The sequence below is a fragment of the Saccostrea cucullata genome, unplaced genomic scaffold (genome assembly GCF_032062105.1).
Source record: "Saccostrea cucullata isolate Sc308-1 unplaced genomic scaffold, CSIRO_AGI_Scuc_v1 ctg2582, whole genome shotgun sequence".
NCBI lineage: Eukaryota > Metazoa > Mollusca > Bivalvia > Ostreida > Ostreidae > Saccostrea > Saccostrea cuccullata.
The window spans coordinates 53,435-79,576 of NW_026929448.1; the positions used below are offsets into that span (position 1 = coordinate 53,435).

The following is a 26,142-nucleotide window of genomic DNA, read 5'->3' on the forward strand; positions in this document are numbered from 1 at the left end:
ACAAAACATGAACACACCATTCGACAATAAAATCACATTTATTCATTTCAATATTCTTTATGATCAACAGTGAAAAAAGTGCAATCAATTCATATTGTTATACCTTTACAAATTAGTTCCTATACAAATCTATACGGAAAAAAGTCCAACATTTTTAATGTTTTGCTGAGCGGGCATAAAAAAATCGATGTTGGACCGCTGAGTGAGATGTTGGACCGCTCGGAGAGATGTTGGACCGCTTACGTCACAGAATGGGCGGAGCTTAATCTGATTTTCATTGGTTGGTGTTAAACAGTGACAGATTTGATGTTACAACACGGAATACAGCACAAAAAACCTGTATTTCTAAAAAATTTAAATAAAATGAAAGGTATAACAAAACATTTATTGACAGAGTTTCGGGCAAAATGCGTTTTGTCGGACCCAAGAACCAAACTGTCTGCCTGAGGCCGTTAGGCCTCAGGCAGACAGTTTAGTTCTTGGGTCCGACAAAACGCATGTTGCCCTCGAACTCAGTCAATAAATGTATAATATCACCAGAATCATCTTCATAGAAGATTTGACTTTGCATGTTTCCTATCTAATTAGACTAATGATTAAAATATCAATTATTTTCATTCTTAAAAAATTAGTAATCAAATTTTTATCATGATTTAGTTTTCTACATAAACATGTACAAGTGCATATAAGTGTACAATCCAATGTGTACATGTACATGCATATTGTAAAAAAAAAATGCAAATAAATTCTTAGTCACGAAATATTAAATTTGCTGAATGATTTAACAATTATATGATAATAATACTGCTCATTACAACTTTATGCCATTCAGAATTCCCATTACCTACAAGTAAGCTGCGTAAATATAAAACAATTAAAACTTTCTAGAGTGCTAGACTGTATATAGAGTCCAATCATTCACAGCGATCGGTGTGAGCACTGAACTATATATAGTGTCCAATCATTCACAGCGATCGGTGTGAGTACTGAACTATATATAGTGTCCAATCATTCACAGCGATCTGGGTGAGCCCATTGGTCAATGGAATTCCCGATCTTCTTCTTCACGGCTTCTGTAGCATCAGTCAACTCCTGAATGACATTCTACAAGATAATTATTAATTTAGTTAATTCAACAACATAATTAGTGAATTTAGTTAAGCATTAGACTAGTATACATACATACACAGTCTCTCTTTGACATAATACTGAGGAAATAAATTCAACTACTTGAGGAAGATTCTGAAGAAAAACAGTCACAGTGAAACACAAAGTCTTCATCAGGACAATGATATAAGACGGCTAGAGGGTCAACAAAATTAACCACCAGATGTAAATTATTTTTTAGATATATGTCAACTATCATTTTTCAAAGAAAAAATGTCACAAATTTTAGTTTTAAAAATTGATCATTTATATTTCATAATTTATGTAGAGCTCTCCTTCTGAAGGAGATAAAAATAGAAAAAATTAAAAAAATGGTTTTTGATGTCAATACAATGATTAAGCCATATGAGGAGTACAATATTCACTGAGCCTGAAGGGCAAGGTGAATATTGTACTTCGAAGATGGCTAAATCATTGTATTGACCGAAAAACAGCAATAATTGTTTTATTATATGATTCACTGATGATATGATACAGCTCATTATTTGTTTGCTTTTTTTTAAAGTCCTAGCCAAATACAAGAGAGTAGCAGAATTAAAATGTTAATAAACCTTACCAGTCGTATCAACTTGAAATTTTTTTAAGAATGAATCTTAGTAGCCATGAAAGAAATATATAAAGTCAGTCTTTTTATAGGATAGATTTTGAAAGGAAGGAGTATTATCAGGGAAGACTAACTGCCAAAAAGTTTTAAAAAAGTTGTTCAGTAAAAGTGTTGGAGGGGGGGGGGGGGGGAGTTCCTGCATCCCCTTTTTAACCAACCTCATCTAAAATATATATTTGGTTATGTTTTGTTCACATAAAATAAAAATCATATTCGTTTAAATAGTTTTCTAAAAAAATTTGTATCAATGTGGAATTCCCCAATCTATTTTTAGATCAATGTAGAGTAAATGAAAGAAAAAGTGAGCTAGCTCACATACCCCACGCTTCCCCAAAACTTGACGGTGAAACACATAATGAAACGCACAGTGCAATTATATACATAGTATAGATCAAAAAGGGCAATAATTGCAAAAAATCTTCTCATTAAAATGTCTTGCATATGAGGACATTTAAATGTGGAATGAAGTTTCTAGATAAATAATGGAATCAAAATTTCTTGACAATATACAAATCCACACATTAATGTAAAGTGGGGGGTTGGGGGTGGGGTGAGAAATTTTCTTGAATAATAGTCAAAACTCTTTGGGATAAAAAAATGGAATATGTTCTAAATATCAGCATAGGTTGACGAAACTGTGTAAAACAGTTTAAGAGGAGTGGTGCTGACAAATTTTTCATCTCTATATTTAAAATATGGCCAAAAAGTCTAAGTTGGAAAGTGTGGAAATTCCCAGAAAAATACAGGAATCGAAATTTCCTGGTAATATGCACATCTACATATTGTGTCCTAAATATCTGCAAAGATTGAAGAAATTCAGTCTGTGCAGCGGCTTATGAGGAGTTGCGCTGACAAACTGTTCATCTCTATATTCGAGGTTTGGCCAAATGCCCAAGTTAAAAGTGCGGAAATTCCCGGTAAAAATTATGGAATCGGAATTTCCTGGTAATATGCACATCTACATATTGTGTCCTAAATACCTGCAAAGTTTGACGAAATTCTATGCAGCGGTTTATGAGGAGTTGCGCTGACAAACTGTTCATCTCTATATTAAAGGTATTGCCAAATGCCTAACTTAAATGTGCAGAAATTCCCGAAAAAAAAAAATGGAATTGGAATTTCCTGGTAATTTGCACATCTACACATTGTGTTCTAAATGCCTGCAAAGTCTGACGAAATTCTATGCAGCGGTTTATGAGGAGTGCGCTGACATACTGTTCATCTCTATATTCAAGGTATGGCCAAATGCCTAATTAAATGTGCGGAAATTCCCGCAAAAAATAATGGAATCGGAATTTCCTGGTAATATGCACATCTACACATTGTGTCCTAAATATCTGCAAAGTTTGACGAAATTTTATGCAGTGGTTTATGAGGAGTTGCGCTGACAAACTGTTCATCTCTATATTCAAGGTATGGCCATATGACCTAAGTATAAAAGTACGGAAATTCCCGGAAAAAATAATGGAATCGGAATTTCCTGATAATATGCACATCTACACATTGTGTCCTAAATATCTGAAAAGTTTGACGAAATTCTGTGCAGCGGTTTATGAGGAGTTGCGCTGACAAAAAAAGAGGACTGACTGACTGACTGACTGACGGACTGACTGACTGACGGACCAGTCAAAAACATTATACCTCCCGCAACTAGTTGCGTGGGGTAAAATAAATCCTTGTATTGACCTGGAACGTCATGTCCAGGTCAATACAACGTAATATTTTTCTAACATAGTTAGATCTCAGCCAATCAGAGAGATGGAAATTATTCAATCATATAATAAATTGTAAAAAATTATCAATATTTACATTTCCAATGTCTTTGTCCGAGATAAAATTACCAATTGTAAATGTAATTGATTTCCTCATGAATGTTTTGGCACGGTTCCAAAAAAACCATGTGCAGGGCGGGACAACACCTAGAGAGAAGCAGGCTTGGAGCCCGTGGATTGGCGGAATCAAAGCATGTAAATATAAGGAATAACTGTCAGATTTTTCGAATTCATGAAGATGATCAATGGATTGGCTTGTGTGATAATTTTATGCATAAACAAATTAACACACAAGCCAATCCATTGATCACTTCATGAATTCAAAAAATAAGACAGTTATTCCTTAACTGGACTCAATGTCATTAAGTGGGGCTGTAATTTAATTGTCTGATACAGTTGTAGTTGGGGATGCGATTTACCTGTCTTGGGTGGGGCTTTAATTAATTTGTCTTGGGTGGGACTGTAATTTACATGTACTGGTTTTCCGATAGGGCTGTAATTTACCTGTCTGGGGGTGGGGCTGTAATTTACCTGTCTGAAGTGGGGCTGTAATTTGGCTGTAATTTACCTGTCTATAGGTGAGGCTGTAATTTACCTGAGGTAGGTCAATAATTTCACAGTTCTCCACCATTTGTTCTGGCGTCCTAGCTCCCACTATGGCCACAGGGACATTGGGCTGGTTCAGTAGCCAGGATAAGGCTGCCTTAGACATTGGGACGTTGGCCTTCTTACATATATCACTCATCTTAGCTATTGCCTGAAATAATGAAAATGAAATGTAAAGAACACATTGTGTAATAAATCAAATAGAAGGCACTGCATTATTATCTAGAAAACAAGAATCTACAAGTAATATTCTGTTTATTAAGATCAGCCTAATTAAATGTTAATTTTTGAGCAGCCTTATGAATATTTTGATTGGAAAGGGGGTGGGGGGGGATAACAGTATCTATCTTTAAATCAAGAGAATTTGCAAGGAAATCAAAATAGTTGTGTATCAGTTCATCAAATCTGACACAACATTTTCTAAAGGAATTGACCTTTATTACTAAATATAGTATTACACTGAAAACTATCTAAGTGGAAATTTTAGCAAGACGCAAATTTAGAGACTTATCCTTAAAAATTCGTATTATTTTTAATTTTAACAATTTTTAAATGCTCATTCAAGAAGCTTTTACAAATAAAACGCAATTAATTTTTAAGCAATATTCAGATTTAACGATCTCAGATACCCTCCCTAATAAAACCAAAATTAAATACTTGCTTAAAATTCTGCTTATACAATGTATGGTATTGAGGAATCAGTCAAAATGATCGATTTTCTCTTACTTAGTGAAATAACCAATTGAACCAATTGGGCCAATTGAAGGTATCAATTACTGTATCTGTAAAATTGTATGAAATGCTCGGTTAGATTTCTTCCATTCTTACGTGAGAGGTCAGTCTAATTACCTCAAATACTTCCTTCTCAGCCCCCTCTTGTCCATGCCTTGCTAGATGACAACTAAAAAATACAAACATCCTTCAATGAAGTTGACTGAAGATTATTTTCACTTAATTTGTATAAAATTCACAATTTCATAATAAAATCATAGAATTTACTCTACAAATTGACAAGCCTTAGCCTTGCCAATTTAAAGGCATTGAAAGAAAGATATTTTATTGAAATTTTTGAAAAGACACTTGGACATGTTGAAATAAAATCATCAAAAGCATTCAATATTAACTTCTAATCAGTGCTGTAATATCTAACAATTTCGTAACTGTTATAAGTATTTTAATTTCTTTTTCTTGGAGAAATTTCTATTTGTTTAAATTATATGGATGGTATGCGCAGAACTAGACTAACTACTGCATACAGGGTTATTTTCGCCCCGTGTTATTTTCACCTTTTTGCACATGCGAACAAATTTTGTCCTGTTTTAAATTTGTCTAGTCATAGTTCTGTTTAAAATATTACATGGTGTTCTTTGAATTTTTCCTGATTTAATTTCATCCATTCATAAAGAGGGCAAAAGGGAAGAAATAAAACAAGGGCAAATTTTCCCTGTATACAGTATTCAGGCACTATTTCATATCTTACATAAAATAAAAAATAAACCTAGTGTCTTACATTTGACTAAATGTACCTCTCTGGAGAGAAGAGTTTGCCTCTCCGTCGTCCGAGGGGGACGTCGTCCACCTTAAGGAACCTCCCTGAGAGCAGCCCCTGCTGTAAAGGGGAGTAAGCCAGGATACCCACCCCGTACTTCTGACACGTGGGGATCACTTCATTCTCCACCGACCTCCAGAGGAGGTTATAACCGATCTACAACAGAGAAATCACTGATATAAATATACACCGACCTCCATTGTAAGTTATAACCGATCTACAACAGAGAAATCACTGATATAAATATACACTGTCCTCCATAGTAAGTTATAACTGATCTACAACAGAGAAATCACTGATATAAATATACACTGTCCTCCATAGTAAGTTATAACCGATCTACAACAGAGAAATCACTGATATAAATATACACTGTCCTCCAGAGTAAGTTATAACCGATCTACAACAGAGAAATCACTGATATAAATATACACTGTCCTCCACAGTAAGTTATAACCGATCTACAACAGAGAAATCACCGATATAAATATACACTGTCCTCCAGAGTAAGTTATAACCGATCTACAACAGAGAAATCACCGATATAAATATACACTGTCCTCCACAGTAAGTTATAACCGATCTACAACAGAGAAATCACTGATATAAATATACACTGTCCTCTATAGTAAGTTATAACCGATCTACAACAGAGAAATCACTGATATAAATATACACTGTCCTCCACAGTAAGTTATAACCGATCTACAACAGAGAAATCACTGATATAAATATACACTGTCCTCCATAGTAAGTTATAACCGATCTTCAACATAGAAATCACTGATATAAATATACACTGTCCTCCACAGTAAGTTATAACCGATCTACAACAGAGAAATCACTGATATAAATATACACTGTCCTCCATCGTAAGTTATAACCGATCTACAACAGAGAAATCACTGATATAAATATACACTGTCCTCCATAGTAAGTTATAACCGATCTACAACAGAGAAATCACTGATATAAATATACACTGTCCTCCAGAGTAAGTTATAACCGGTCTACAACAGACAAATCACTGATATAAATATACACTGTCCTCCATAGTAAGTTATAACCGATCTACAACGGAGAAATCACTGATATAAATATACACTGTCCTCCATAGTAAGTTATAACCGATCTACAACAGAGAAATCACTGATATAAATATACACTGTCCTCCATAGTAAGTTATAACCGATCTACAACAGAGAAATCACTGATATAAATATACACTGTCCTCCAGAGTAAGTTATAACCGATCTACAACAGAGAAATCACTGATATAAATATACACCGACCTCCATAGTAAGTTATAACCGATCTACAACAACAGAGAAATCACTGATATAAATATACACTGTCCTCCAGAGTAAGTTATAACCGATCTACAACAGAGAAATCACTGATATAAATATACACTGTCCTCCACAGTAAGTTATAACCGATCTACAACAGAGAAATCACTGATATAAATATACACTGTCCTCGACAGTAAGTTATAACCGATCTACAACAGAGAAATCACTGATATAAATATACACTGTCCACCATAGTAAGTTATAACCGATCTACAACAGAGAAATCACTGATATAAATATACACTGTCCTCCAGAGTAAGTTAGAACTGATCTACAACAGAGAAATCACTGATATAAATATACACTGTCCTCCACAGTAAGTTATAACTGATCTACAACAGAGAAATCACTGATATAAATATACACTGTCCTCGACAGTAAGTTATAACCGATCCACAACAGAGAAATCACTGATATAAATATACACTGTCCTCGACAGTAAGTTATAACCGATCTACAACAGAGAAATCACTGATATAAATATACTCTGTCCTCCATAGTAAGTTATAACCGATCTACAACAGAGAAATCACTGATATAAATATACACTGTCCTCCACAGTAAGTTATAACCGATCTACAACAGAGAAATCACTGATATAAATATATACTGTCCTCCATAGTAAGTTATAACCGATCTACAACAGAGAAATCACTGATATAAATATACACTGTCCTCCATAGTAAGTTATAACCGATCTACAACAGAGAAATCACTGATATAAATATACACTGTCCTCCATAGTAAGTTATAACCGATCTACAACAGAGAAATCACTGATATAAATATACTCTGTCCTCCAGAGTAAGTTATAACCGATCTACAACAGAGAAATCACTGATATAAATATACACTGACCTCCAGAGTAAGTTATAACCGATCTACAACAGAGAAAGCACTGATATAAATATACACTGTCATCCAAAGTAAGTTATTACCGATCTACAACAGATAAATCACTGATATAAATAAAACATAATCCATCTTTGTGTCTTACACTAAGTAGTCTTAGCATTTATTCATGTAAATCTAGTGTGGCTATCTTTTTGTTTGATGTTAGTGGGCCAGGACTATGGAAATTGAAATGGGAGGCCTTGTGTAATTTAAATCTACAACATTTTTTAAAAATTTAATTTCAGGAACTCTTTTTCACATTGAAATGGAAATTTCAGAAATTACTGTCTTGTTAAAAGAGTGCGCCAGGGACATTACAATAGTTGGAAATGTGGGATAATTTATGTGTAACGAGCTTTACATACTCACAGTGACTAAACAGTGATTCCTTCAATACACTGACCAACGTAGTCAATTTTAGTTTAAGTATATATCTAGTACATGTATACTGTAAAATTACATAATTTTGTAGGGTCAAAGAGCTTAAGCCACAAACTACCAAAATATGCCCTGTCACCAAAATCAATAAAATTTTCTCAGTTAATACTATAGGATTTGTATTTTATAAAACTTTTTATTTTTTCATAATATCTTTTCTAGTTTTCATTTTACAGCCGTTTAAGTTTGGTGTTGTTTTTTTTTATAGAAATCTAAAACGTCATAAAGAGGAACGTCATGACTTATAGACAGTTGACGTTATATATGCTGTCACGTCCTGCTGTCAAAATAATACTTATGGGAAATAATAATAACAGTTAATATAATTATATTTTATTAAAATAGGCCCTTCTTTAAGAATTTGAAAGTTTTTATTAAGGGTTTTCAACAATGCTCGTAAACATGGGACTAGCAGATCCTTATTTTAGAGCAATATCATAAAAAATGAAAAGAAAAGGGTTAAGTGAGCAAATGTAAAAATAGGCCTTCCTAAATTGATAGACAAAGTGACCTTTTATCTCGCGATATCATTATCTAACTTTGTCTTCTTGTGGTAATTAAATTACAAATAAATCTTTTTTTTCTGTTTTTGAATATTTTCCAACTCCTGCACTAACATTATAGCAGTATATTGAAAGATGAGATTTGATTCAGTAACTAGCCAGGTAAATGTGACCCCAATACTTCTTGCTGAAGCTGGAAATGAATAGGGATCATAATATACTTTTCTGTACACTTTTATGCATGTGTACAACAAAGTTTAATAAAGTTGGATAGAATTATTAAAAGCCATTGTCATAAAGTGCCAGAAGATTCATCCTGTCAACAAAAAAGAAGAATGGAAGAATTAATGCTTTGAGGGTTTTAAAAATTTTATTCTTATAACAATATCTTTTCTAATTTTCTTTTTACAGTCATTGAAATAATGGTCTAATTCACTAAATATACATATATTTATATAGATAATAAAATCCATGTGAAAATAATAATATTTACATGTAGAGCAGCTTTTTGTTACAATCAGACAAGTAAACATGAAAAAAAAAATTTGTAACTGTTTACTTGTGGAGCGGCCCAATCCCCCCCCCCAACCCTGAAATAACACTCCCACATAAAAACATAATTAATCTACAAGTAATAAGAAATTCCAAAACTACCATTATGTACATGAACTTCAAATTTCAAAAATCTGATAGTTTACATTAAATTGGAACAGCCCAATTTTAACTCCTGAAATAACACTTGCATGTATTATTAGAACAACTGATTTATTAATTATTCTTCAACTAATTCATTTTCACTTTCACTGTCTGACTGGTCAACAACTGGCAGAATGTCACTGGCATCAAGGACACAAGTACTCCAGTCACGTACTCCAACTGACTTGCCATCCATACTCCTGGCTTTTCCAAGATACCATATGATCGCTGAAACATGACTACACATCCCGACAACTCTAGCTCCACATGGACACAAACAATACCAAGATTCTACACAAGCCTCGTTGTATTTAATCCAAAGTGTATACTTTTTTGATGAGATGTGCCTGCTTTGAATTCTCACACGAAGCAAATGAGAGTCATCCTCATGAAACTGTATGAAACTGTCATTTTCTAAATGTTCTTGAATGTAGCTTGCGGACAACTTGAGTTGATATGTTCCTACAGTAATGTTTCTAAGCTGTTCATCATCTAAAGTTGGGAAGTTTTTCAGGTTTATCTCTGAAGCATTTTTCCAAATAGCACTTTTTCGGCCAAGGTTGTTCTTTTCCACATACTCCTGTAAGGTGTTTCCTTGTTTGGCTAAATATAACATTTTTGCTGCCTGGGCTTCATCTTCTTCCTGGCTTACACAGGTGCTCAGCTCTGGGAAATATTTGTTGTTTAAGGCACAAACAATTTTCACATAATCTCCAATAAATGGAATTTGATTTGTAGGTAATGTGTGACTTAAATATTTCCATCTTTTAATCCTTGCGTTAGAGGATTCCACAACCCAGCGAACCTGAAAATCAAAGTAATTAATGATTTATTACAATTAAGCTTTATGAAATGTCATGATTCCCAAAATAATTATTTATATGATATGATGTTCTCTGTCTGGTCCAAATGTTTTTTTCTTAGGGTACTTTAGAGTAATTCAATTCAATATTCAACTTTAAGAACTTTATTTAAGTCCAAATTGCCTCTTGACTTGCTGTAAATTTATTGTGTATTTTGAAATCATACATTATAATTGTAAACATTAAATAGCAGAAATCAGAATTATTATATACAGAATTCATAGAGAATCGAAGAATTAATACCGGTATATATAAAACTGCTAAGGATCACATATACAGTCACAATATAAACTACAGATTTTATCAATGATTTTTTTTATCTAACATTTATATGACAGATATTAAAAGTATTTTGGAAAGAGAAAAAAAGACAATTAAAGAAAGTTTGGGAACCCCAAGAGCTTAATTTTGCTTACTTTGGTTACTAATCTGCTCATGTTTGCATCCTCTGTGGTCAACTGCTTTTGGCCTTTAGACATAAACTTTGGCATCTCGGCTTGAATTCCCAAATCTTCAAGAAGAGGAATGGCATCACGAAATCCTCTGTCCACCACAAAAATATCCTCATCTTTAACCCACTTCTTGATGTCTTCTACATTGGTCTTGATTATGTGTGTTAATATTGATGCATCATTGTTTTTGAAATCTGAAAGGTAGGGTCCAAGCACAGACACAAAATAGCCAGAAGTTGTTACAATCACCATCGGTTTTAAGAGAGGCCGACCCTTATGAACACTATAAGACCTTCTCTGGAAATGGAAGTTGGAACTTTTATCGATGTAAATGTATGTTCCGTCAAGAACCAAAATTGCTTCCTCTCCAGTGGTTCCAAAGAGTGATGCAGCCAGAGGACGTGTATGATCTTTGATAACCTTTTCACGGGACACATGATGAAATCCAAGATTTTGTGGAACTAAATTGTTCATCAAAACTTGACGCACTGTTTTGATTGCTCTCCTTAGACTTGATTTTGTCACATTGAATAATGTTGCCAGAAATCTGTTAGAGAGTCCAGAGTTCAGCTTGCACAGAAATATAGCTAAAGTTGTTCTGACACTTCTGGATGGAGTGTTTTTTATATGATGATGTACGATCTGATATAAATCCTGAAAGTTCTCTTTGGTCAAACCAGTCAAAGAAGTGTAATCCTCATTAGTAAGACTTTCTTTGTTGTCAAAATCAAGGCGGTAGTTTTTGTTCACTTGGCAAAGATGTCGCATTTTGGAAAGGAGATCCAGTACAGAATGTTTGTTTAGAAATACATGATCTGTCGTTTTAAGATTTTGCAATGAATCAGGGGTTAAAACACCATCTCTCAAATGATTTGGACAGCATCTGTTACCTTCTGCAATTAGAATATTGTGTTGAACGAAAACTGAGAGCCGGCATGCTGAAGACACTTGAACCAACTTAGGTCCTGGCTTTTTGCAGATGAAGCAGTATGCGTGGCTCTTGACTGTAGAAGCAATTGGCAAAGAGACTGATGGAGGACTTTTTGGAGTAGGGCGCACTGATGCCTGTATTTGATATTCATCATCACTCTCTGGAAGCCGGGTTGTTATGGATTGCTGATGATCTGAGCGTTCCTTCCTATCCTTCCTGTATCTATGTCTGCATCTGTTGCAGATTATGGAATTGTCCAAGGCAGATATTAAGAACTTCTTCTGTAAATACCTTGATATATCCTTATTGACCTTTTTTCTGTCTCTTGGTCTAACTCTTTTGGAACAACATATGCAATTAAAATTGTTTCTCTCACACCGAGGCATCCTGAAATTACAGTAAATGAAATATTTCAGTTCCAAAATATATCATTATGTATTATTTGTTGACCTAACAGAAACAAAAACCATAATAAAACAGATTGAGATAAATGCATTCAAAAATGTTAGGAAAGACTTATGTACAGTGCAAAATTAAATGTCAGTCGGTCAGATTCATGCCCTTTACCGGCTAGCAGTTTATATAAAACTGTGAGTAACTTATATTTGTTTCATACAGTACTTGAAAAATTCAAGAGTCACAAAACAAAGTCAAAATCATGTGTTTCTTTTAAGATGATTGTATCATTTTTTTTATCTAGTTTAAGGGGGGGGGGGGTATTTTGTCTGTGTGTTGGATATTAGACCCATCAACTCTGCTATTATATTGATATTTACAGTTTGCTCCATAGCAAATACTCTTGGAATAAATGAATTATCAGTGATTCCTTAAATCTTGATATATTTAATACTTCTTAGATGTGATGAATTAATCAGTCATACAATCTGATTTTGATAACCACTGCAGTGAACGGGTCTTGTTACAGGTCCAGCAAAATACTCTGATAAAGTATATTGCTTGATAAAGCTGCAGTATATCCTTATCAAGGTGATTTCCAATACCTTTATCATGGTATTTGATGTAATGAAAATTCAAAAAAATTCTTTCAAAAATTAAATACTGAAAGTCTGAGTTTTTGTCAGTGTGTCCACTTGTGCATGAAAAGGACTCTGGTATGAAAAATACAGCATAAAAGAAGGTCTCCTCACAACATGCTTTTATACTGATTTCTTTGTGTTTGAGTACTCTAAATGTATGGGTGAATTTACTTTATAAAGCTATATATACCTTTATCGGGGTATTGTGCTGGACCTGTGTAAGTAATGTTAAACTCTCTTTTATTTTATGTAATGACATGTCTGCTAAAACATCTCTCTCTCTCTCTCTCTCTCTCGCTCTCTCTCTCTCTCTCTCTCTAAAATCCGCGTTACAGTTTCATTACAAAATTGAGAAAAAAGTTCATTAGGGCCTATACAGGTCTATAAGTTTGACAGTGTTTGAATCTCTATTGCCATTCATGTACAAATATTTCGTTAATTTTATAGCTTGAGGAAATTCAAATACATTTCCCACTGGGTACTATTATCAAGAGATAGATCAAGAAAATTTACTTTGCCAGCTGGTATATTGATCAACGGCAATCCCTAATCCCGGGCAAATGTCATTCAGGACCGAAGAGTTCAATGGATGAAAAATGTGATAACACAGCATAGTAGCTGTACAAATAAATATATTATGTATTAATGATACGAAAACTATCTCATAATACATAAATAATATCGGAAATACTTACATTAAGCTTGAAAAGCAGCCTCTGTCACTTTCCAAGACCGAATGTGAAAGCAGACGTCATCGTCTTGATGTGTCATCGTTGTTGTTGTTGTTGTTTCTTGTATTTTCCTCCGTTGACTTCGGAGCACCCTGTGAGGACAGGTAGATTTCTAAAAAATGTCTAATAATGTCATTATCAGAGTAGTGTCTATAATCGAGATATGTTCACTGCCCTACTGTTGTGAATATCAAATAGTAGGTTCCTGCTTATCTCTTCGATATCACTTGTTATCCCACTGTTTTTTCCAAGAATGTCCAAGATCTCAGTCTTAGAACTGTCTAGCAGGCACTGTAAAAGGTTAGTCGAATTGCACATAATCTTACTGACGATCTGGGGGTTATAGTACTGGACTAGTAGTTGGTATAGTGCATCTAGATGTTTATCTCGGATGGCTTGGTATGTGGAGCAGTGGAGAATTAGGTGCTCTCTATCCTCACTGGCGGCATTGCATAGAAGACAGGTTGAAGAGACTGTGTGCTGGTTGAACTTAGCTCTGTTGGACTGTAGGATATATGTTCCGGTTACAATTTTTGCCTTGATGGAAGCTTTTGCTACTGCTCTGGTGTTGTTTGGTACGTAGTCCCATAGTTGATGTGCTTGCTTTGTTGATTTTGGTTGCAGTGCTAAGTGTTTCAAGGATGGTTTGTCTATTACTTCATTCTGCCATTGGGTTGTTTGGTGTTCCTGTATAGCCTGGTCTATCATGGTTTTCCATTTTCCTGTGGAGGGTGGTGTTTCCATTAGTTCGTAGGCAGTAGGCAGGTGGTATTTCTGTAGGAGTTTCCTTACATGTGTGAACCAGCTATTACTGTTCTGATCTTTTAGCGCAAGTTGACGTCTGGCTACTTCATATTCTGCACTGTCTTGATTCTTGATGATCTTGTAGAATGCTGTTAGTGTATTTTTCTCTATGCATACAGTAATTGGTATAGCCCCCAGGAGTGAGTACACAGCAATGATAGGTGTTTTTACTGATAGCCCTTGGATCTGTTTCAGTAACTTTCTCTCATAAAGGAGCAGTTCTTGTTCTTCGCTTCTAGATAGTATGACCGCCTCTAATCCATATGTCATTCTTGGTCTGCAGAATGTGGTGTAGATCTTATAAGAGACTTTAGGATTGATACCATTTTTTCCATGCAGTCCTGCCCCAAGTAGTGCATACATCGTTCTTCTGCCCAGTTGGATTCTACTTTGGATGTCGTTTTTGCCAGTTGATGATCTTATCAATCCAACATGTTTTGTCATTTCCACTTCTTCTATCTCCTTGTCACCTAAAGTCCAGGTCTGGGTTGGTCTGTTCTTGTGCGCGTTGATTATTATAACGTCGCTTTTAGAAGAGTTGATGGTGACTTTATCCCGCTTGGTTTCATTGTGAACGATATGTAGCGCTTGTTGTAGGTCCGATGGGTTATGTGATATGAGGGCTATGTCGTCAGCAACTGTAGGACATCCAATGAAGGTGGTACCAATGGAGGCTCCAATTTTGTTCGCTCTGAGAATATCAAGAAGCTGGTTGTTGTAAGCCTTGTACAGAGTCGATGAGAGTTTGGCTCCTTGTCGGATTCCCTGCTGGGCAACAAAACCAGTGCTCAATCCTCCTTTCCACTTTACTCTTGTGGTGGCTTCAGTCTGTAACATTTTCATTAGTACCCATGAGTCGTCTGAAATGCCATAGTGGTAGAGCTTTTGGAATAGAATCTCGTGGTCCAGTTTATCAAATGCCTTCTCAGCGTCTAAGGTGGTGATCGCAACACTTTGACCTTTATCTTTTGCCTCATTAATACCTTCTGTTATGAGTATGGCTGCATTTACAGGTGAAGTTTTCTCAGTAAATCCTCGCTGCATTGGATTCTGTATTTTACTTATGGTTGGCTCTATATGGTTTTTTAGGATTGATTCAAGTACTTTTCCAAGTACAGGGGTAACAGCTATCCCTCTATAGTTACCTGGGATTTTGGAGTCTTTATCCTTCTTTAGCACAGGAGTTACTAGCCCAGTCTTGAGTATTTCTGGAATGTTACATTCTCTCTTAATGGTGTTTAAGATGGCAGTTGTGTATTTTACTATAGTAGCTCCACCCTTTTTGAAGTGTTCGGCTGTAAGCCCTAGATGGTCAGGTGCTTTGTTGTTGGCTAGCTTACTGATGGCATTCTCCACTTGCATTTGTGTGATGTCTGGGATCTCACATCTCTTTTTAGGGTCTTCCAGGATTTCTTTGATGAGTAAACATTCTTCTTCATTTTCCTGGTTGGCATCAGGAGTTCCAAGTCTATTGAAGTGTGTGTTCCAGCCTTTTAAAATTTGTTCATCTCCTTGTAGTTTGTGTCCGTCTAGGTATAAGGTGTCAGTTTCTGCACAGTGTGAGGTACGTTGTTCTCGTACCAACTTGAAAAACAGTTTTTGGTTGAGATCTGCAGATTCCATTATATCGCTGTACTTCTTTTCACGTATGCGAGCTTGGGCTTGCCGCTGTTTCTGTCTCAATGTTTTCTTTGTTGCCCTCATGTTGTTGAATAGCATACAGTTTTGTCCTTTTGGAGATCCTTCCATAACCCAGTCATAGTGTGCTTTCTTAGCTATCCTAGAAGCTTGTCCAATATCCTCATTCCAGGGTGTTCGTCCTTTCTTCTTTTGAGTTCTCTTACCGTTGGCTTTATGCTTTGGTATTGCAGTTTCAGCCGCTGTATGTAGAGTGTTGCTGAGGTGTACAATATCCAATATTAGCTGAATATTGGTGTTATCGTTCTGGCATTTGGGTTCTTCGTTTAGATATTCATCAATAGAGGATTGGTATCTGGAATCATCACATTTAATCCACTTTGGTTTATGGTATTCAGTTGTTGTAGGTGGTTCGGTCTTTGTCTTCTTGTGTGGTTTTATGTAGATTTTCCCAGTGGTGAGGACATGATCGGATGTGTTGGTACTTTGCTGACCTCGTATACTGACCTGCTGTATACCATCGTCACTTTGGTCTTGTAGTTTGAGAAGGTAGTCAATCTGTGACGTGCTTTTGTTATCATGGTGAAAGAAAGTTGGTTCTTCAGGGTAATACTCTGGTGTGATGATGCTAAGTTCACCGCAGAATTCCCTCAGTAGATTGTCCAAATTATTAGGGTTTGGTCTATGTAAAGAAGCGTTTAGGTCACCGCCCAATAGGATAGTATGGGTTCTCCTGTATTTTGTTATGGTTTCTCTAACTACATCTAAGGAGTCTCTGTATTCTGCACTTGTATGTTTTCCACCTCTACATGGCATATAAACATTGATTATGCATAGTGGTCTTGGCTTTGCATACAACTCGATAATAGCAATGTGGTTGTTACCTTCAGGGAGTGGTTTAATGTGGCTCGAGATGTTCTTTTGCCAGATAGTAGCTACGCCTCCATATCCTCTAATTCGTTCTTTGTGGCTAATGGGTGAATCTTCATCAACATACCTAGCATCATTTCGCGTCTATATACTTTCGGTCCGTCGTTGTGCCGTATATAATTATTATTTTTTATCAATTCAATTGAGTAAATTAAAAGTTATGAAAACTCTCATATTTAAATTTTAAATATTTAAAACGAAACTACAGAAGTGCTACAGAATAAGACTCATGTTTGAAGACCTGTGAATAGACAACTGAAAGTGTTGGGGCGAAATCATGTGCAGAGAAGCTATTATTAGACAAAGGGACTTTCCTTTCTTTAATTTAGCATGACCTACATGAATATTTTTTTTATTCGGTAATATTTTATGTTTTCTCTATGTCTAATCAAATCAAAGACTTATTTGTAAAAATTCCTTTTATTTTCTGCAAACGGGTCATTAACAAATGCCTGCACAACGTATGCATTTGGAATCCGGAATATCGTTTTTTAAATAAATAAAATAGTGCACACACCTCGCCCCAATTTTTTTTAACATTTATGAGCAACTGATAATAAGTAGATTTTGGATCAAGAAGAATTTTGGGGGGCGAGAAATGTGCACTGTGATAAAATTCTTTAAAATCATCAGTTTTCAGCAAAAATATCAAGAATTTGTAAAACCATGACCGGTTCTAACAACTATACAGCTCGGGATGTGTGTCTATTTTTAAAACCGAGCATGTTTTCTTAAACCCGGGATTCTGATGTTCAATTTTTACTATAAAATTGCTTAGAAATTTTTACTTTAAATTTTGTATATTTTCAAGGCAAAATTTTTGGGTTAGTGAATTTTGTTCTTTTCGTGGTTTAAGGAAAATGTCTTGGTTCGTGGGGATTTGATTTCGTAGATCAAAAATTAATGATTACTTATATATGTATCATTTTATAATTTGTGGTGGACATAAATTCATGGGTCTAGTCATACCTCGAAAACAATGAAAATTTAACCTTAACTACAGTTGGATGCATCATATTTTGCATGGCTGTTTACATGTTGACCAACTAACCTGGTTTGTGATTGGTTTACATGTTGAGCCACTAACCTGGTTTGTGATTGGTTTACATGTTGACCCACTAACCTGGTTTGTGATTGGTTTACATGTTGAGCCACTAACCTGGTTTGTGATTGGTTTACATGTTGAGCCACTAACCTGGTTTGTGATTGGTTTACATGTTGACCCACTAACCTGGTTTGTGATTGGTTTACATGTTGACCCACTAACCTGGTTTGTGATTGGTTTACATGTTGACCCACTAACCTGGTTTGTGATTGGTTTACATGTTGACCCACTAACCTGGTTTGTGATTGGTTTACATGTTGACCTACTAACCTGGTTTGTGATTGGTTTTCCTCCGGCTTCCACAAAGTTCTTCATGTTGATTGGCCCAAAGTTGGAGACTCCGTAATACTTGATACGACCCAGAGAGATCTGTCTGTTGAGTTCCTTAACGGAGTCTTCCATGTTCTCCAAGAAACTGGCAAAGTGGACCTGTATATAGACAACAACAAGAAACTGGCAAAGTGGACCTGTATATAGACAACAACAATAAACTGGCAAAGTGGACCTGTATATAGACAACAGCAATAAACTGGCAAAGTGGACCTGTATATAAACAACAAAAATAAACTTACAAAGTGGACCTGTATATAGACAACAACAATAAACTGGCAAAGTGGACCTGTATATAGACAACAGCAATAAACTGGCAAAGTGGACCTGTACATAGGCAACACAAATTCTACCTGTAATTTTGAAAGTATTTCATAGAAAATCTAAAATGAAATAAATCACAAATAATGGGGCCCAAATAATGAAGTTACAATGCCATTGTTAAAATTTAATTTATCTGAGAGGGCAGAAGGTGGCTGAATCTTAAAACAATATGATAGGAAAACTTCTTAATGGTCTAGCTTCCCTGAAATTCTAATCATTAAAATGTAATTAAGAAGAATAAGACAAGAAGATAAAGAGACAATATAAATACATGTAATATAAACATGTACAATTCTACGACATTCTTCCATTGAGGTGATTTTAGCAAGAGTTATTCCTCATGGCCAACATATTGTAGGTCAACATTCCCAGATCCCTTCATTATTCAACCAATTACAATTTGTTACACTGGTTACTGAGGTAAAGATTACACTATTTTTCTTATGAACATGATGAATATACATGTACATTTGTTTAAGCCTCTTTTAATCAATAATTTTAAAATGGTAAATATTTTCCCCATATATATTTCTCACATACATGTTTAAAATTTGTTTCTCAAAGAGGAAAATTCACTGCTTTGCCCTTCAAGATGGCGGCTAAGGGGAATAACTCAGTGGCAAAATACGTCATAGGAAAACGGTTTCTATAAATAATGTATACCAGTAAAAGGTCAACATAAGATGTCTTTCGTTTATTTAGACTCTGTGTAACAATTTTTTTTTTACCTGTAAGATTCTGTAGTTTATTTAGACTCTGTGTGAAAACTTTTGTTTTTACCTGTAGAATGTCAACATAAGATGTCTTTAGTTTATTTAGACGCCAGGTGACAATTTTTGCTGTTACCTGTAGAAGTCTTTAGTTTTTTTAAACTCTGTGTGACAATTTTTGTTTTTACCTGTAGAATGTCAACATAAGAAGTCTTTAGTTTGTTTAGACTCCTTGTGACGGCCTCATCGATCTGCTGGGGGGAGTAGGGTGGGGTATTGGGTCCCTCCCGGAATCCAAACTTAGTCGCGATGACGGCATCCTGTCGACGTCCGTCAAGACACGCCCCTAGAACCTCTTCTGATCCGGCATAACCCTAAAAATACATCAAAATTATAAAATACATCAAAGTTATAGTTTTTATCCAGCATAACCCTTAGATATATCAAAACTATATATAAAGTACATCAAATCTATAGTTTTATCCAGCGTAACTCTAAAATACATGGAAATTATTTATAAAGTACATTAAAATTATTAGAAACCCTATTACACATGCTACTAAATTAAAATACATCAAAATTGCAACCCTATAAAAAAAGTTTTCAAATTCATATTATTTTAACATGTGTTTAACAATGTGTTTCTGAAATATTAGATTTCTATTAGGGAAATTTATCATCACAGTATCTCAATGTCTGTATATAGGAAGATGACAATATATTTTATTATATTATAATAGCAAATAAATACTGTAAACCAACTTTTGTTTGCGTGCGATAAATTTTCGCAAAGTTCGCAAGAGCTTCATCATCACAAATATTTCTCGCCGCGAACCGGTCCTTAAAAAGTATCTGTTTATAAACTATAGATCCAAAAAGGCTTGAATCCGAAAATTAATCATTGTGAAATAGTTTATCTCCAGTAAATCGCGAAATAAAGTCGTCGCGAATAAAAGTTGGTTTACAGTAGTCTCTAATAAAATACAACCGAGAATCTAGAGAATTTTAGCGTTTAATATTTTGACGTTTCATTGATCGCTGACTTTGTATTACATATACCAGTCTGCCCAAAACATTCCGAATATGAGCGTTCAATATCGAACGCCCCATTGTAAAAAAAAAGTTGTCTGGTCAAATTCTCATGAAGTGAAATTCTCATGAAATGAAGTGGCATTTAAGTAAGTTATGTTTATTTTTCACACAAAATGAAATTATCTATTGAAAATTTAGTAAGTATTAAACTCATTAAAACCTAAATAAGCAAATCATATCGCTCAGTAAGGTCATCAGAATGATGCGATATTGAACGCTTACAGGACAGACGTTAATTTGAATGCCGATATTATAAAAAATCATTAATTTGCCTTTTTTTAAAATGGAATAATTATTATAAATTATGTGGAAATGTCTTAGCTACATGTATATAATAAAGGAGTTATGATTGAACTTATAAAGCATATTTATTTAATATTATTTGATTAAATTATACAAGAAATACATGTAGTACCCAATGTAAGGGGTCAAAAAAGGTGGCATTAATCGAAGGTTTTTACAACGCTTGGACCTGTAGCTCTCTGCTTTATCTGTCCAAATTATCTGAAGCAAAGAGCTACAGTTCTGCAGTTATTAACCATTGTGTTAAATACAATGATGTCAGACGAACATACACAATGGACAATTATTATTACCTTAATTATGAAATAAAGTATAACATTGTTGTAGAAAACATGCTTATAATAAAATGACGCTTATATTGCAGAGCCATTTCATTCTCCTTGTTTTTATACAAGGCTGCTGCAGATCTCTTCTTAAAACTTGAAAAAATCTACATCTGCTGAATTTAATTAATTAGTTAATTATTTTAATTACATTATTGAACCTCTTACCTCTGCCGTGTCAAAGAAGTTTACACCAATCTCAAAACACTTATCCACTATAGCCCTAGACTCCTTAAACAAAAGAACATACATTTATTATACATAAACATGTACATATGTAAGTAATACAATAATCTATCGAAAAAAACAAATATTTTTAGGAGGGGGGGGGGATGTCAATTTTATGATACCAAAATTTTTAAGGGGTGTGGATTAAGTCAATTTTATGATACCAACAATACAATATTATCATAATGTCTAAAATTATGCAATTTTTAAATATAGATACTATCATACAGTGTACTTGTAATTTTGTTCAACTGATCATAATAAATTGTCTTATCATCTTTGTTCCTTTAGGACTTTAGTTTTTATATGAAGTATGATTATTTTTTCTCCTTGAATTTTTTTGGGGGAAAATAAGATACAACTGTACAAGGAACTAGTATTTAAATTAATTCCTATAACTTATCTTTCAAAGTTTTTTTTTTCATGTTCTTCTTTCATGTAACCATAGACTTTATCATACTTTAAACATGTTAAAACACTTTTCTCAAACATTTTTCTGAAAAACCAATAATTTAGAATATTTTTAAGCATAACAAAATTGAGATTTTAATCATTCCAAGAATAAAAAAAATCTTAACTTCGGGAGAAAAATGATTGATCAAGATCATTCAGATTTGTCATGATAATGTCTTCCTCTGTGTAGCCTGATACTATTTTAAGGAAGGACTGTGTCCACTGTGTGTTCCTTTATCTTAACTCTGACCTCATTAGATATGCCATATGTGTACATTATCTGAGGGCACACTTCAGGAATCATCATCATTAAATATTTACACAAGATTTTATTTCAGAGATATTATAAACAAGGCAAGAGGATTTATCTAACTTTCAGGTGAAGCTTTGGATGTGTTGAAATTCAGATTAAACCTAGGAACACAAGCTTAAGGAAAATTAGACTGATTTTATAGTATTCTGTCAGTTTAACTACATGAGATACAGGTACATGTACCGCCGGTACACACATTCAGGATTTGCTTAGAGCATTGATCTTTTAGCACAGTTTCAACATGTTTATTATAATATATCCATCGAGGTTGATCTTGTTAATGAAATAAATGTACAACTTTCCTTATTTCTTCTAGCTTAAATAAATTATAATTATAATATTATAGACCATTTCAAAGAGGATGAGAGTTGAATGATGAATGGAAACTCAAAAGGTTTGCGCTTATAAATGACTTTAGTTATTATTAAAGTGAATGTATTTATAATGTGTATTTTGTATACAATTCTGAAGGAGAAGTGACTTTAATATATTCATTGTTACTTACTCTTTCAAGCAGTACTCAATCTATTACAACAATGAACATTCATCTGTTGGTTTCCATCAGGTGAAAAACTAATAATTTTCAAGTAACTGTGTCACATTCAATTCAATCTTCATATGTGGGGCGTCTATTTAAACCAGGTCAAGCGCTTTATCACTGTCCTCATAAATCATGCTAATATCACATTCTTTTCTGGGTCATATTATAGAGGGCAAATCTGCATTTAAATACACGTACATTTAAATCTGTATGCACAGAGAAGATTTAATATTAATTTAGGTTTTAAGTTATGATAACTAAATAGCTTCGCCATGCTAGAGTGGAGACTCACGGTGTAATATAATCAGCTGATAGTATTATGGATCTATTCCCTTATCAGTCAAGAGATGAACACATTTACACATCTTTAAGGATTTTTATGTTAAAAGATACACAGCTGAAGATTACACCAAAACAGATTTCATCAGCAATGTTATGTAATTTAAACCCCGTAGGGCGCCTCAGCTACAGGTAAGACTCGTACTCGGCGATCATTTAATTGCTTAGACTAGCATTTTAACGCATAATGAAACAGACCTGGGCGATGACTTGACCTACCTCGGCTGTCTGGGCGTCCCAGTTGACAGTATTTTTACCCCCGTTAAACTGCCAACATCCCAGACATATTCTGGACACGTTCAAGTCCGTCCCTGGCAAAGTGATTCTTTTTGCAGCCATGTCGATTAGAAAACGAAAGTAAAACCGGAAGCTATATTAATCGCGCCATCTAGCGGCGATCTCTATCCAGAGTTGTCGTTCCCGCTTCGCTCCCATTTCAGGTGTCTGTGCATATACCCAGATTTTTTTTTTATCGAAAAAATTGTTTAATTATTAAATCAACTTTAAAAATTTTATTTTTTTTTCTCCGGAAAATATTTTCGGCTTAGAAACTAAATATGAATGGTTTTGAGGGATGAGAGAATTGAAATAAATGATATTTTATCACCTTAATCGAAAATTACAAGTTGACACTTTTATAATTTTTGGTATAAATGTTCAATATAGAATTACACATCATAATATTCTAAATTGAGCAAAAAGTCTATTGTAGTACTTGTGGAATTTGCTTTATTATATAAAAATAGTTTAGCTAAAATTAGTTTATAATTATTAAATAATTAATATATGACATGTAATATATATATTGTAATATGTATATAATCATCGGGAGGGAATGTAAATGAAAGTTTGCCCCCTTCAATAATAAACTGATTTATACTGATTTCTACCTTTTCCTAGCCAATAATCTCAGATGAATGATGTGGCCCATCGGATTCAATAGATTTTGTTTCGTTTTAAATTGAAGCAAAAACCTTTATCAATTAAAGCAATACTGCCCCCCTCCCCCTCAAATTACATATCTTCATATTTGTATATTAAACATAATTATCACATGGTGTCTATTTTAAACTTACAATATTTTACACCTCGCCATTGCCGGCTTCATATGGTTTTTACGTAATACCGATATTTTGAATATAATTCTCAATATTTCAGAATCAGAAAAAAAAACCCAATTGATAATTGATAAGAGTGTATTTTTATCGAATATCTATCGTTAAAAAAATGGAAGTGGCGTCATAAGCATGTGCAAGCTGTATAATTATTATGTAGATTTATTTGTTTAGCCGGATGCAATATATATACTACAATGTTATTCCCGTAGAATAACATTCACTTAAGATACAATGAAACTTAATTTGCATTTTGCTTGATTAAATTATTCATGCATTGTCTACGTATTGTGACATTTCTTTGTTTTAATGGCTGTTGGCTAAGTGGGAATATTATAAACAATGTCGATGGTGAAAAAGTGAGAAAAACAATACACATTGTACATATACAATTACGTATATTTAACCAAAAAATTAGTTTTAGAAAGACTTTTGAAAGCCTATTACTAACAGATCTTCCTTAAATTTCCTTGAATTCATGTATAAAATGGAAAACAAATGCGACATTCCTATTTATTATTTTTTTTTTTGACGTGCACCTTGTGAATATTTTACGCCTGAAGGTGTATTTAGACGGAACTTAATGGTATTTTAATTTAATTACGAATCAAGTCAAGTCCTTGACTATACCAATTGCATCATACTATCATTCTTTTAATCTGAAAGAAATGTACTTAAATTTATTCTTTTTTTTTAAATGAGAAAAATGCTGTTTCCCTTGGGATTAAGCATTTTTATCCGTTTGTTACGGTAAGTTATGGAATGCCATATACGACAGCCAACTGCTTACTGCTTACTGCCAACTGTCAGCTGCTTACTGCCAACTGTCACACATATTTGAATAAAGTTTATTTTCATATTGATATTTATGTAAATAAAAAAAGACAGGCGCGGATCTATAGGACATTTTTTCCAAGAGGGCCACTCTGGTAAAAAAAAAATCCAACCCAGAAATTTCTTGACAAGAAAAAAAATACGTAAAGTCCTTTCCTAAATGTGAAAATTTATTTCGGCCGGGGAGAGGGGGTTCTTATGCGTCAACCTTCATGTGTATGACATTTTTCAAACCAACTTAATACGAATCCACATTTTCGGTTGAAGGTGGTGGGGGGGGGACTTTCTACGGTCCCTTTTAGTTGATTTATTTTATACATTCAATAACTTTTAGTTGGTTTATTTTGTGCATTAAATAACTTTAAAAAATTCAGAGGGGTCTTCCGGACCCCTCTCTCAAGATCTATGCATGTAAAACATATTTAATTTGTACTTATATACAAAGAGATATTATAAATGTTTGATCGGCGTTTTCTAAGTGGAGGGCCCAAGGTCAGTTATACCGGTAGTTCATTTGGTTTATATAACGTATGACTGTAAAAATTTTTATACCCCCCCCCCCCCCAAAGATCTATGCATGTCAAACATTATAACACAGAGATAACTAATAGAATATAGTGGAAAAAGAAAATTATTTTTAAAACATCTTTCTCTGCGAATCGACAAATCTTTTTTTTATAATTATTCTCTCTTCAAAGGTTTTGTTTTCTCCGGGGAGGAGGGGGGGGGTCTTTAAAGATTAAAAGCGGCAAATAGTCATTTTATTACCTATTTACACATTTAAAAAAAAACAATGAACTTTATCAACCGCATATCTTGAATATTACATAAGATAAAACATATTGGTCATATTCAATTCAATTTTACCAGGGTGACCCCCTTCGGAAAAAATGTCCTGGATCCGTGCCTTTTTCCCTTATTTAGTAAAAACTCATATAAATATCAATACAAATATAAAATTTATTCAAATATGTGTGGCAGTTGGCAGAAAGCAGCTGACAGTTGGCAGTAAGCAGTCAGCAGTTGGCAGTAAGCAGTTGGCTGTCGTATATGGCATTCCATAGTAAGTAGATATTTTGGAACATGCAGTTTTTATTCTGTTACTTTTTCTTATTGGGTACATGTACCTGAAAAATCCTCATCCGAATATTATTGAACATTGGTC

The 26,142-nt window shown here is 34.2% G+C and overlaps 2 protein-coding genes across 5 annotated transcripts; both read right to left on the bottom strand.

Annotated features, from left to right (window-relative positions):
* Positions 1–508: 508 nt before the first annotated feature.
* Positions 509–23,400, bottom strand: LOC134280865 (1-deoxyxylulose-5-phosphate synthase YajO-like). Of its 4 annotated transcripts, none has more exons than XM_062763314.1 (9): positions 23,248–23,400; positions 21,323–21,385; positions 19,625–19,810; positions 18,343–18,501; positions 5,676–5,854; positions 4,999–5,050; positions 4,139–4,300; positions 1,003–1,104; positions 509–908 (listed from the first exon to the last, which is right to left on the bottom strand). In XM_062763314.1, exons 1-8 carry the CDS (start codon positions 23,365–23,367, stop codon positions 1,009–1,011), a joined length of 1,017 nt encoding a protein of 338 aa, XP_062619298.1. In that variant the 5' UTR covers positions 23,368–23,400; the 3' UTR covers positions 509–908; positions 1,003–1,008. The 4 variants fall into 4 exon arrangements, with proteins under 4 accessions (XP_062619298.1, XP_062619297.1, XP_062619296.1 ...); XM_062763313.1 differs by adding an exon at positions 6,991–7,013 and having other exon boundaries at positions 509–1,104; positions 5,676–5,831; XM_062763312.1 differs by adding an exon at positions 7,909–7,931 and having other exon boundaries at positions 509–1,104; positions 5,676–5,831.
* Positions 9,651–13,623, bottom strand: LOC134280876 (uncharacterized). The gene is made up of 3 exons (XM_062763328.1): positions 13,560–13,623; positions 10,861–12,214; positions 9,651–10,386 (listed from the first exon to the last, which is right to left on the bottom strand). Coding segments are annotated over exons 1-3 (2,085 nt in total). The 5' UTR covers positions 13,562–13,623; the 3' UTR covers positions 9,651–9,657.
* Positions 23,401–26,142: the final 2,742 nt, after the last annotated feature.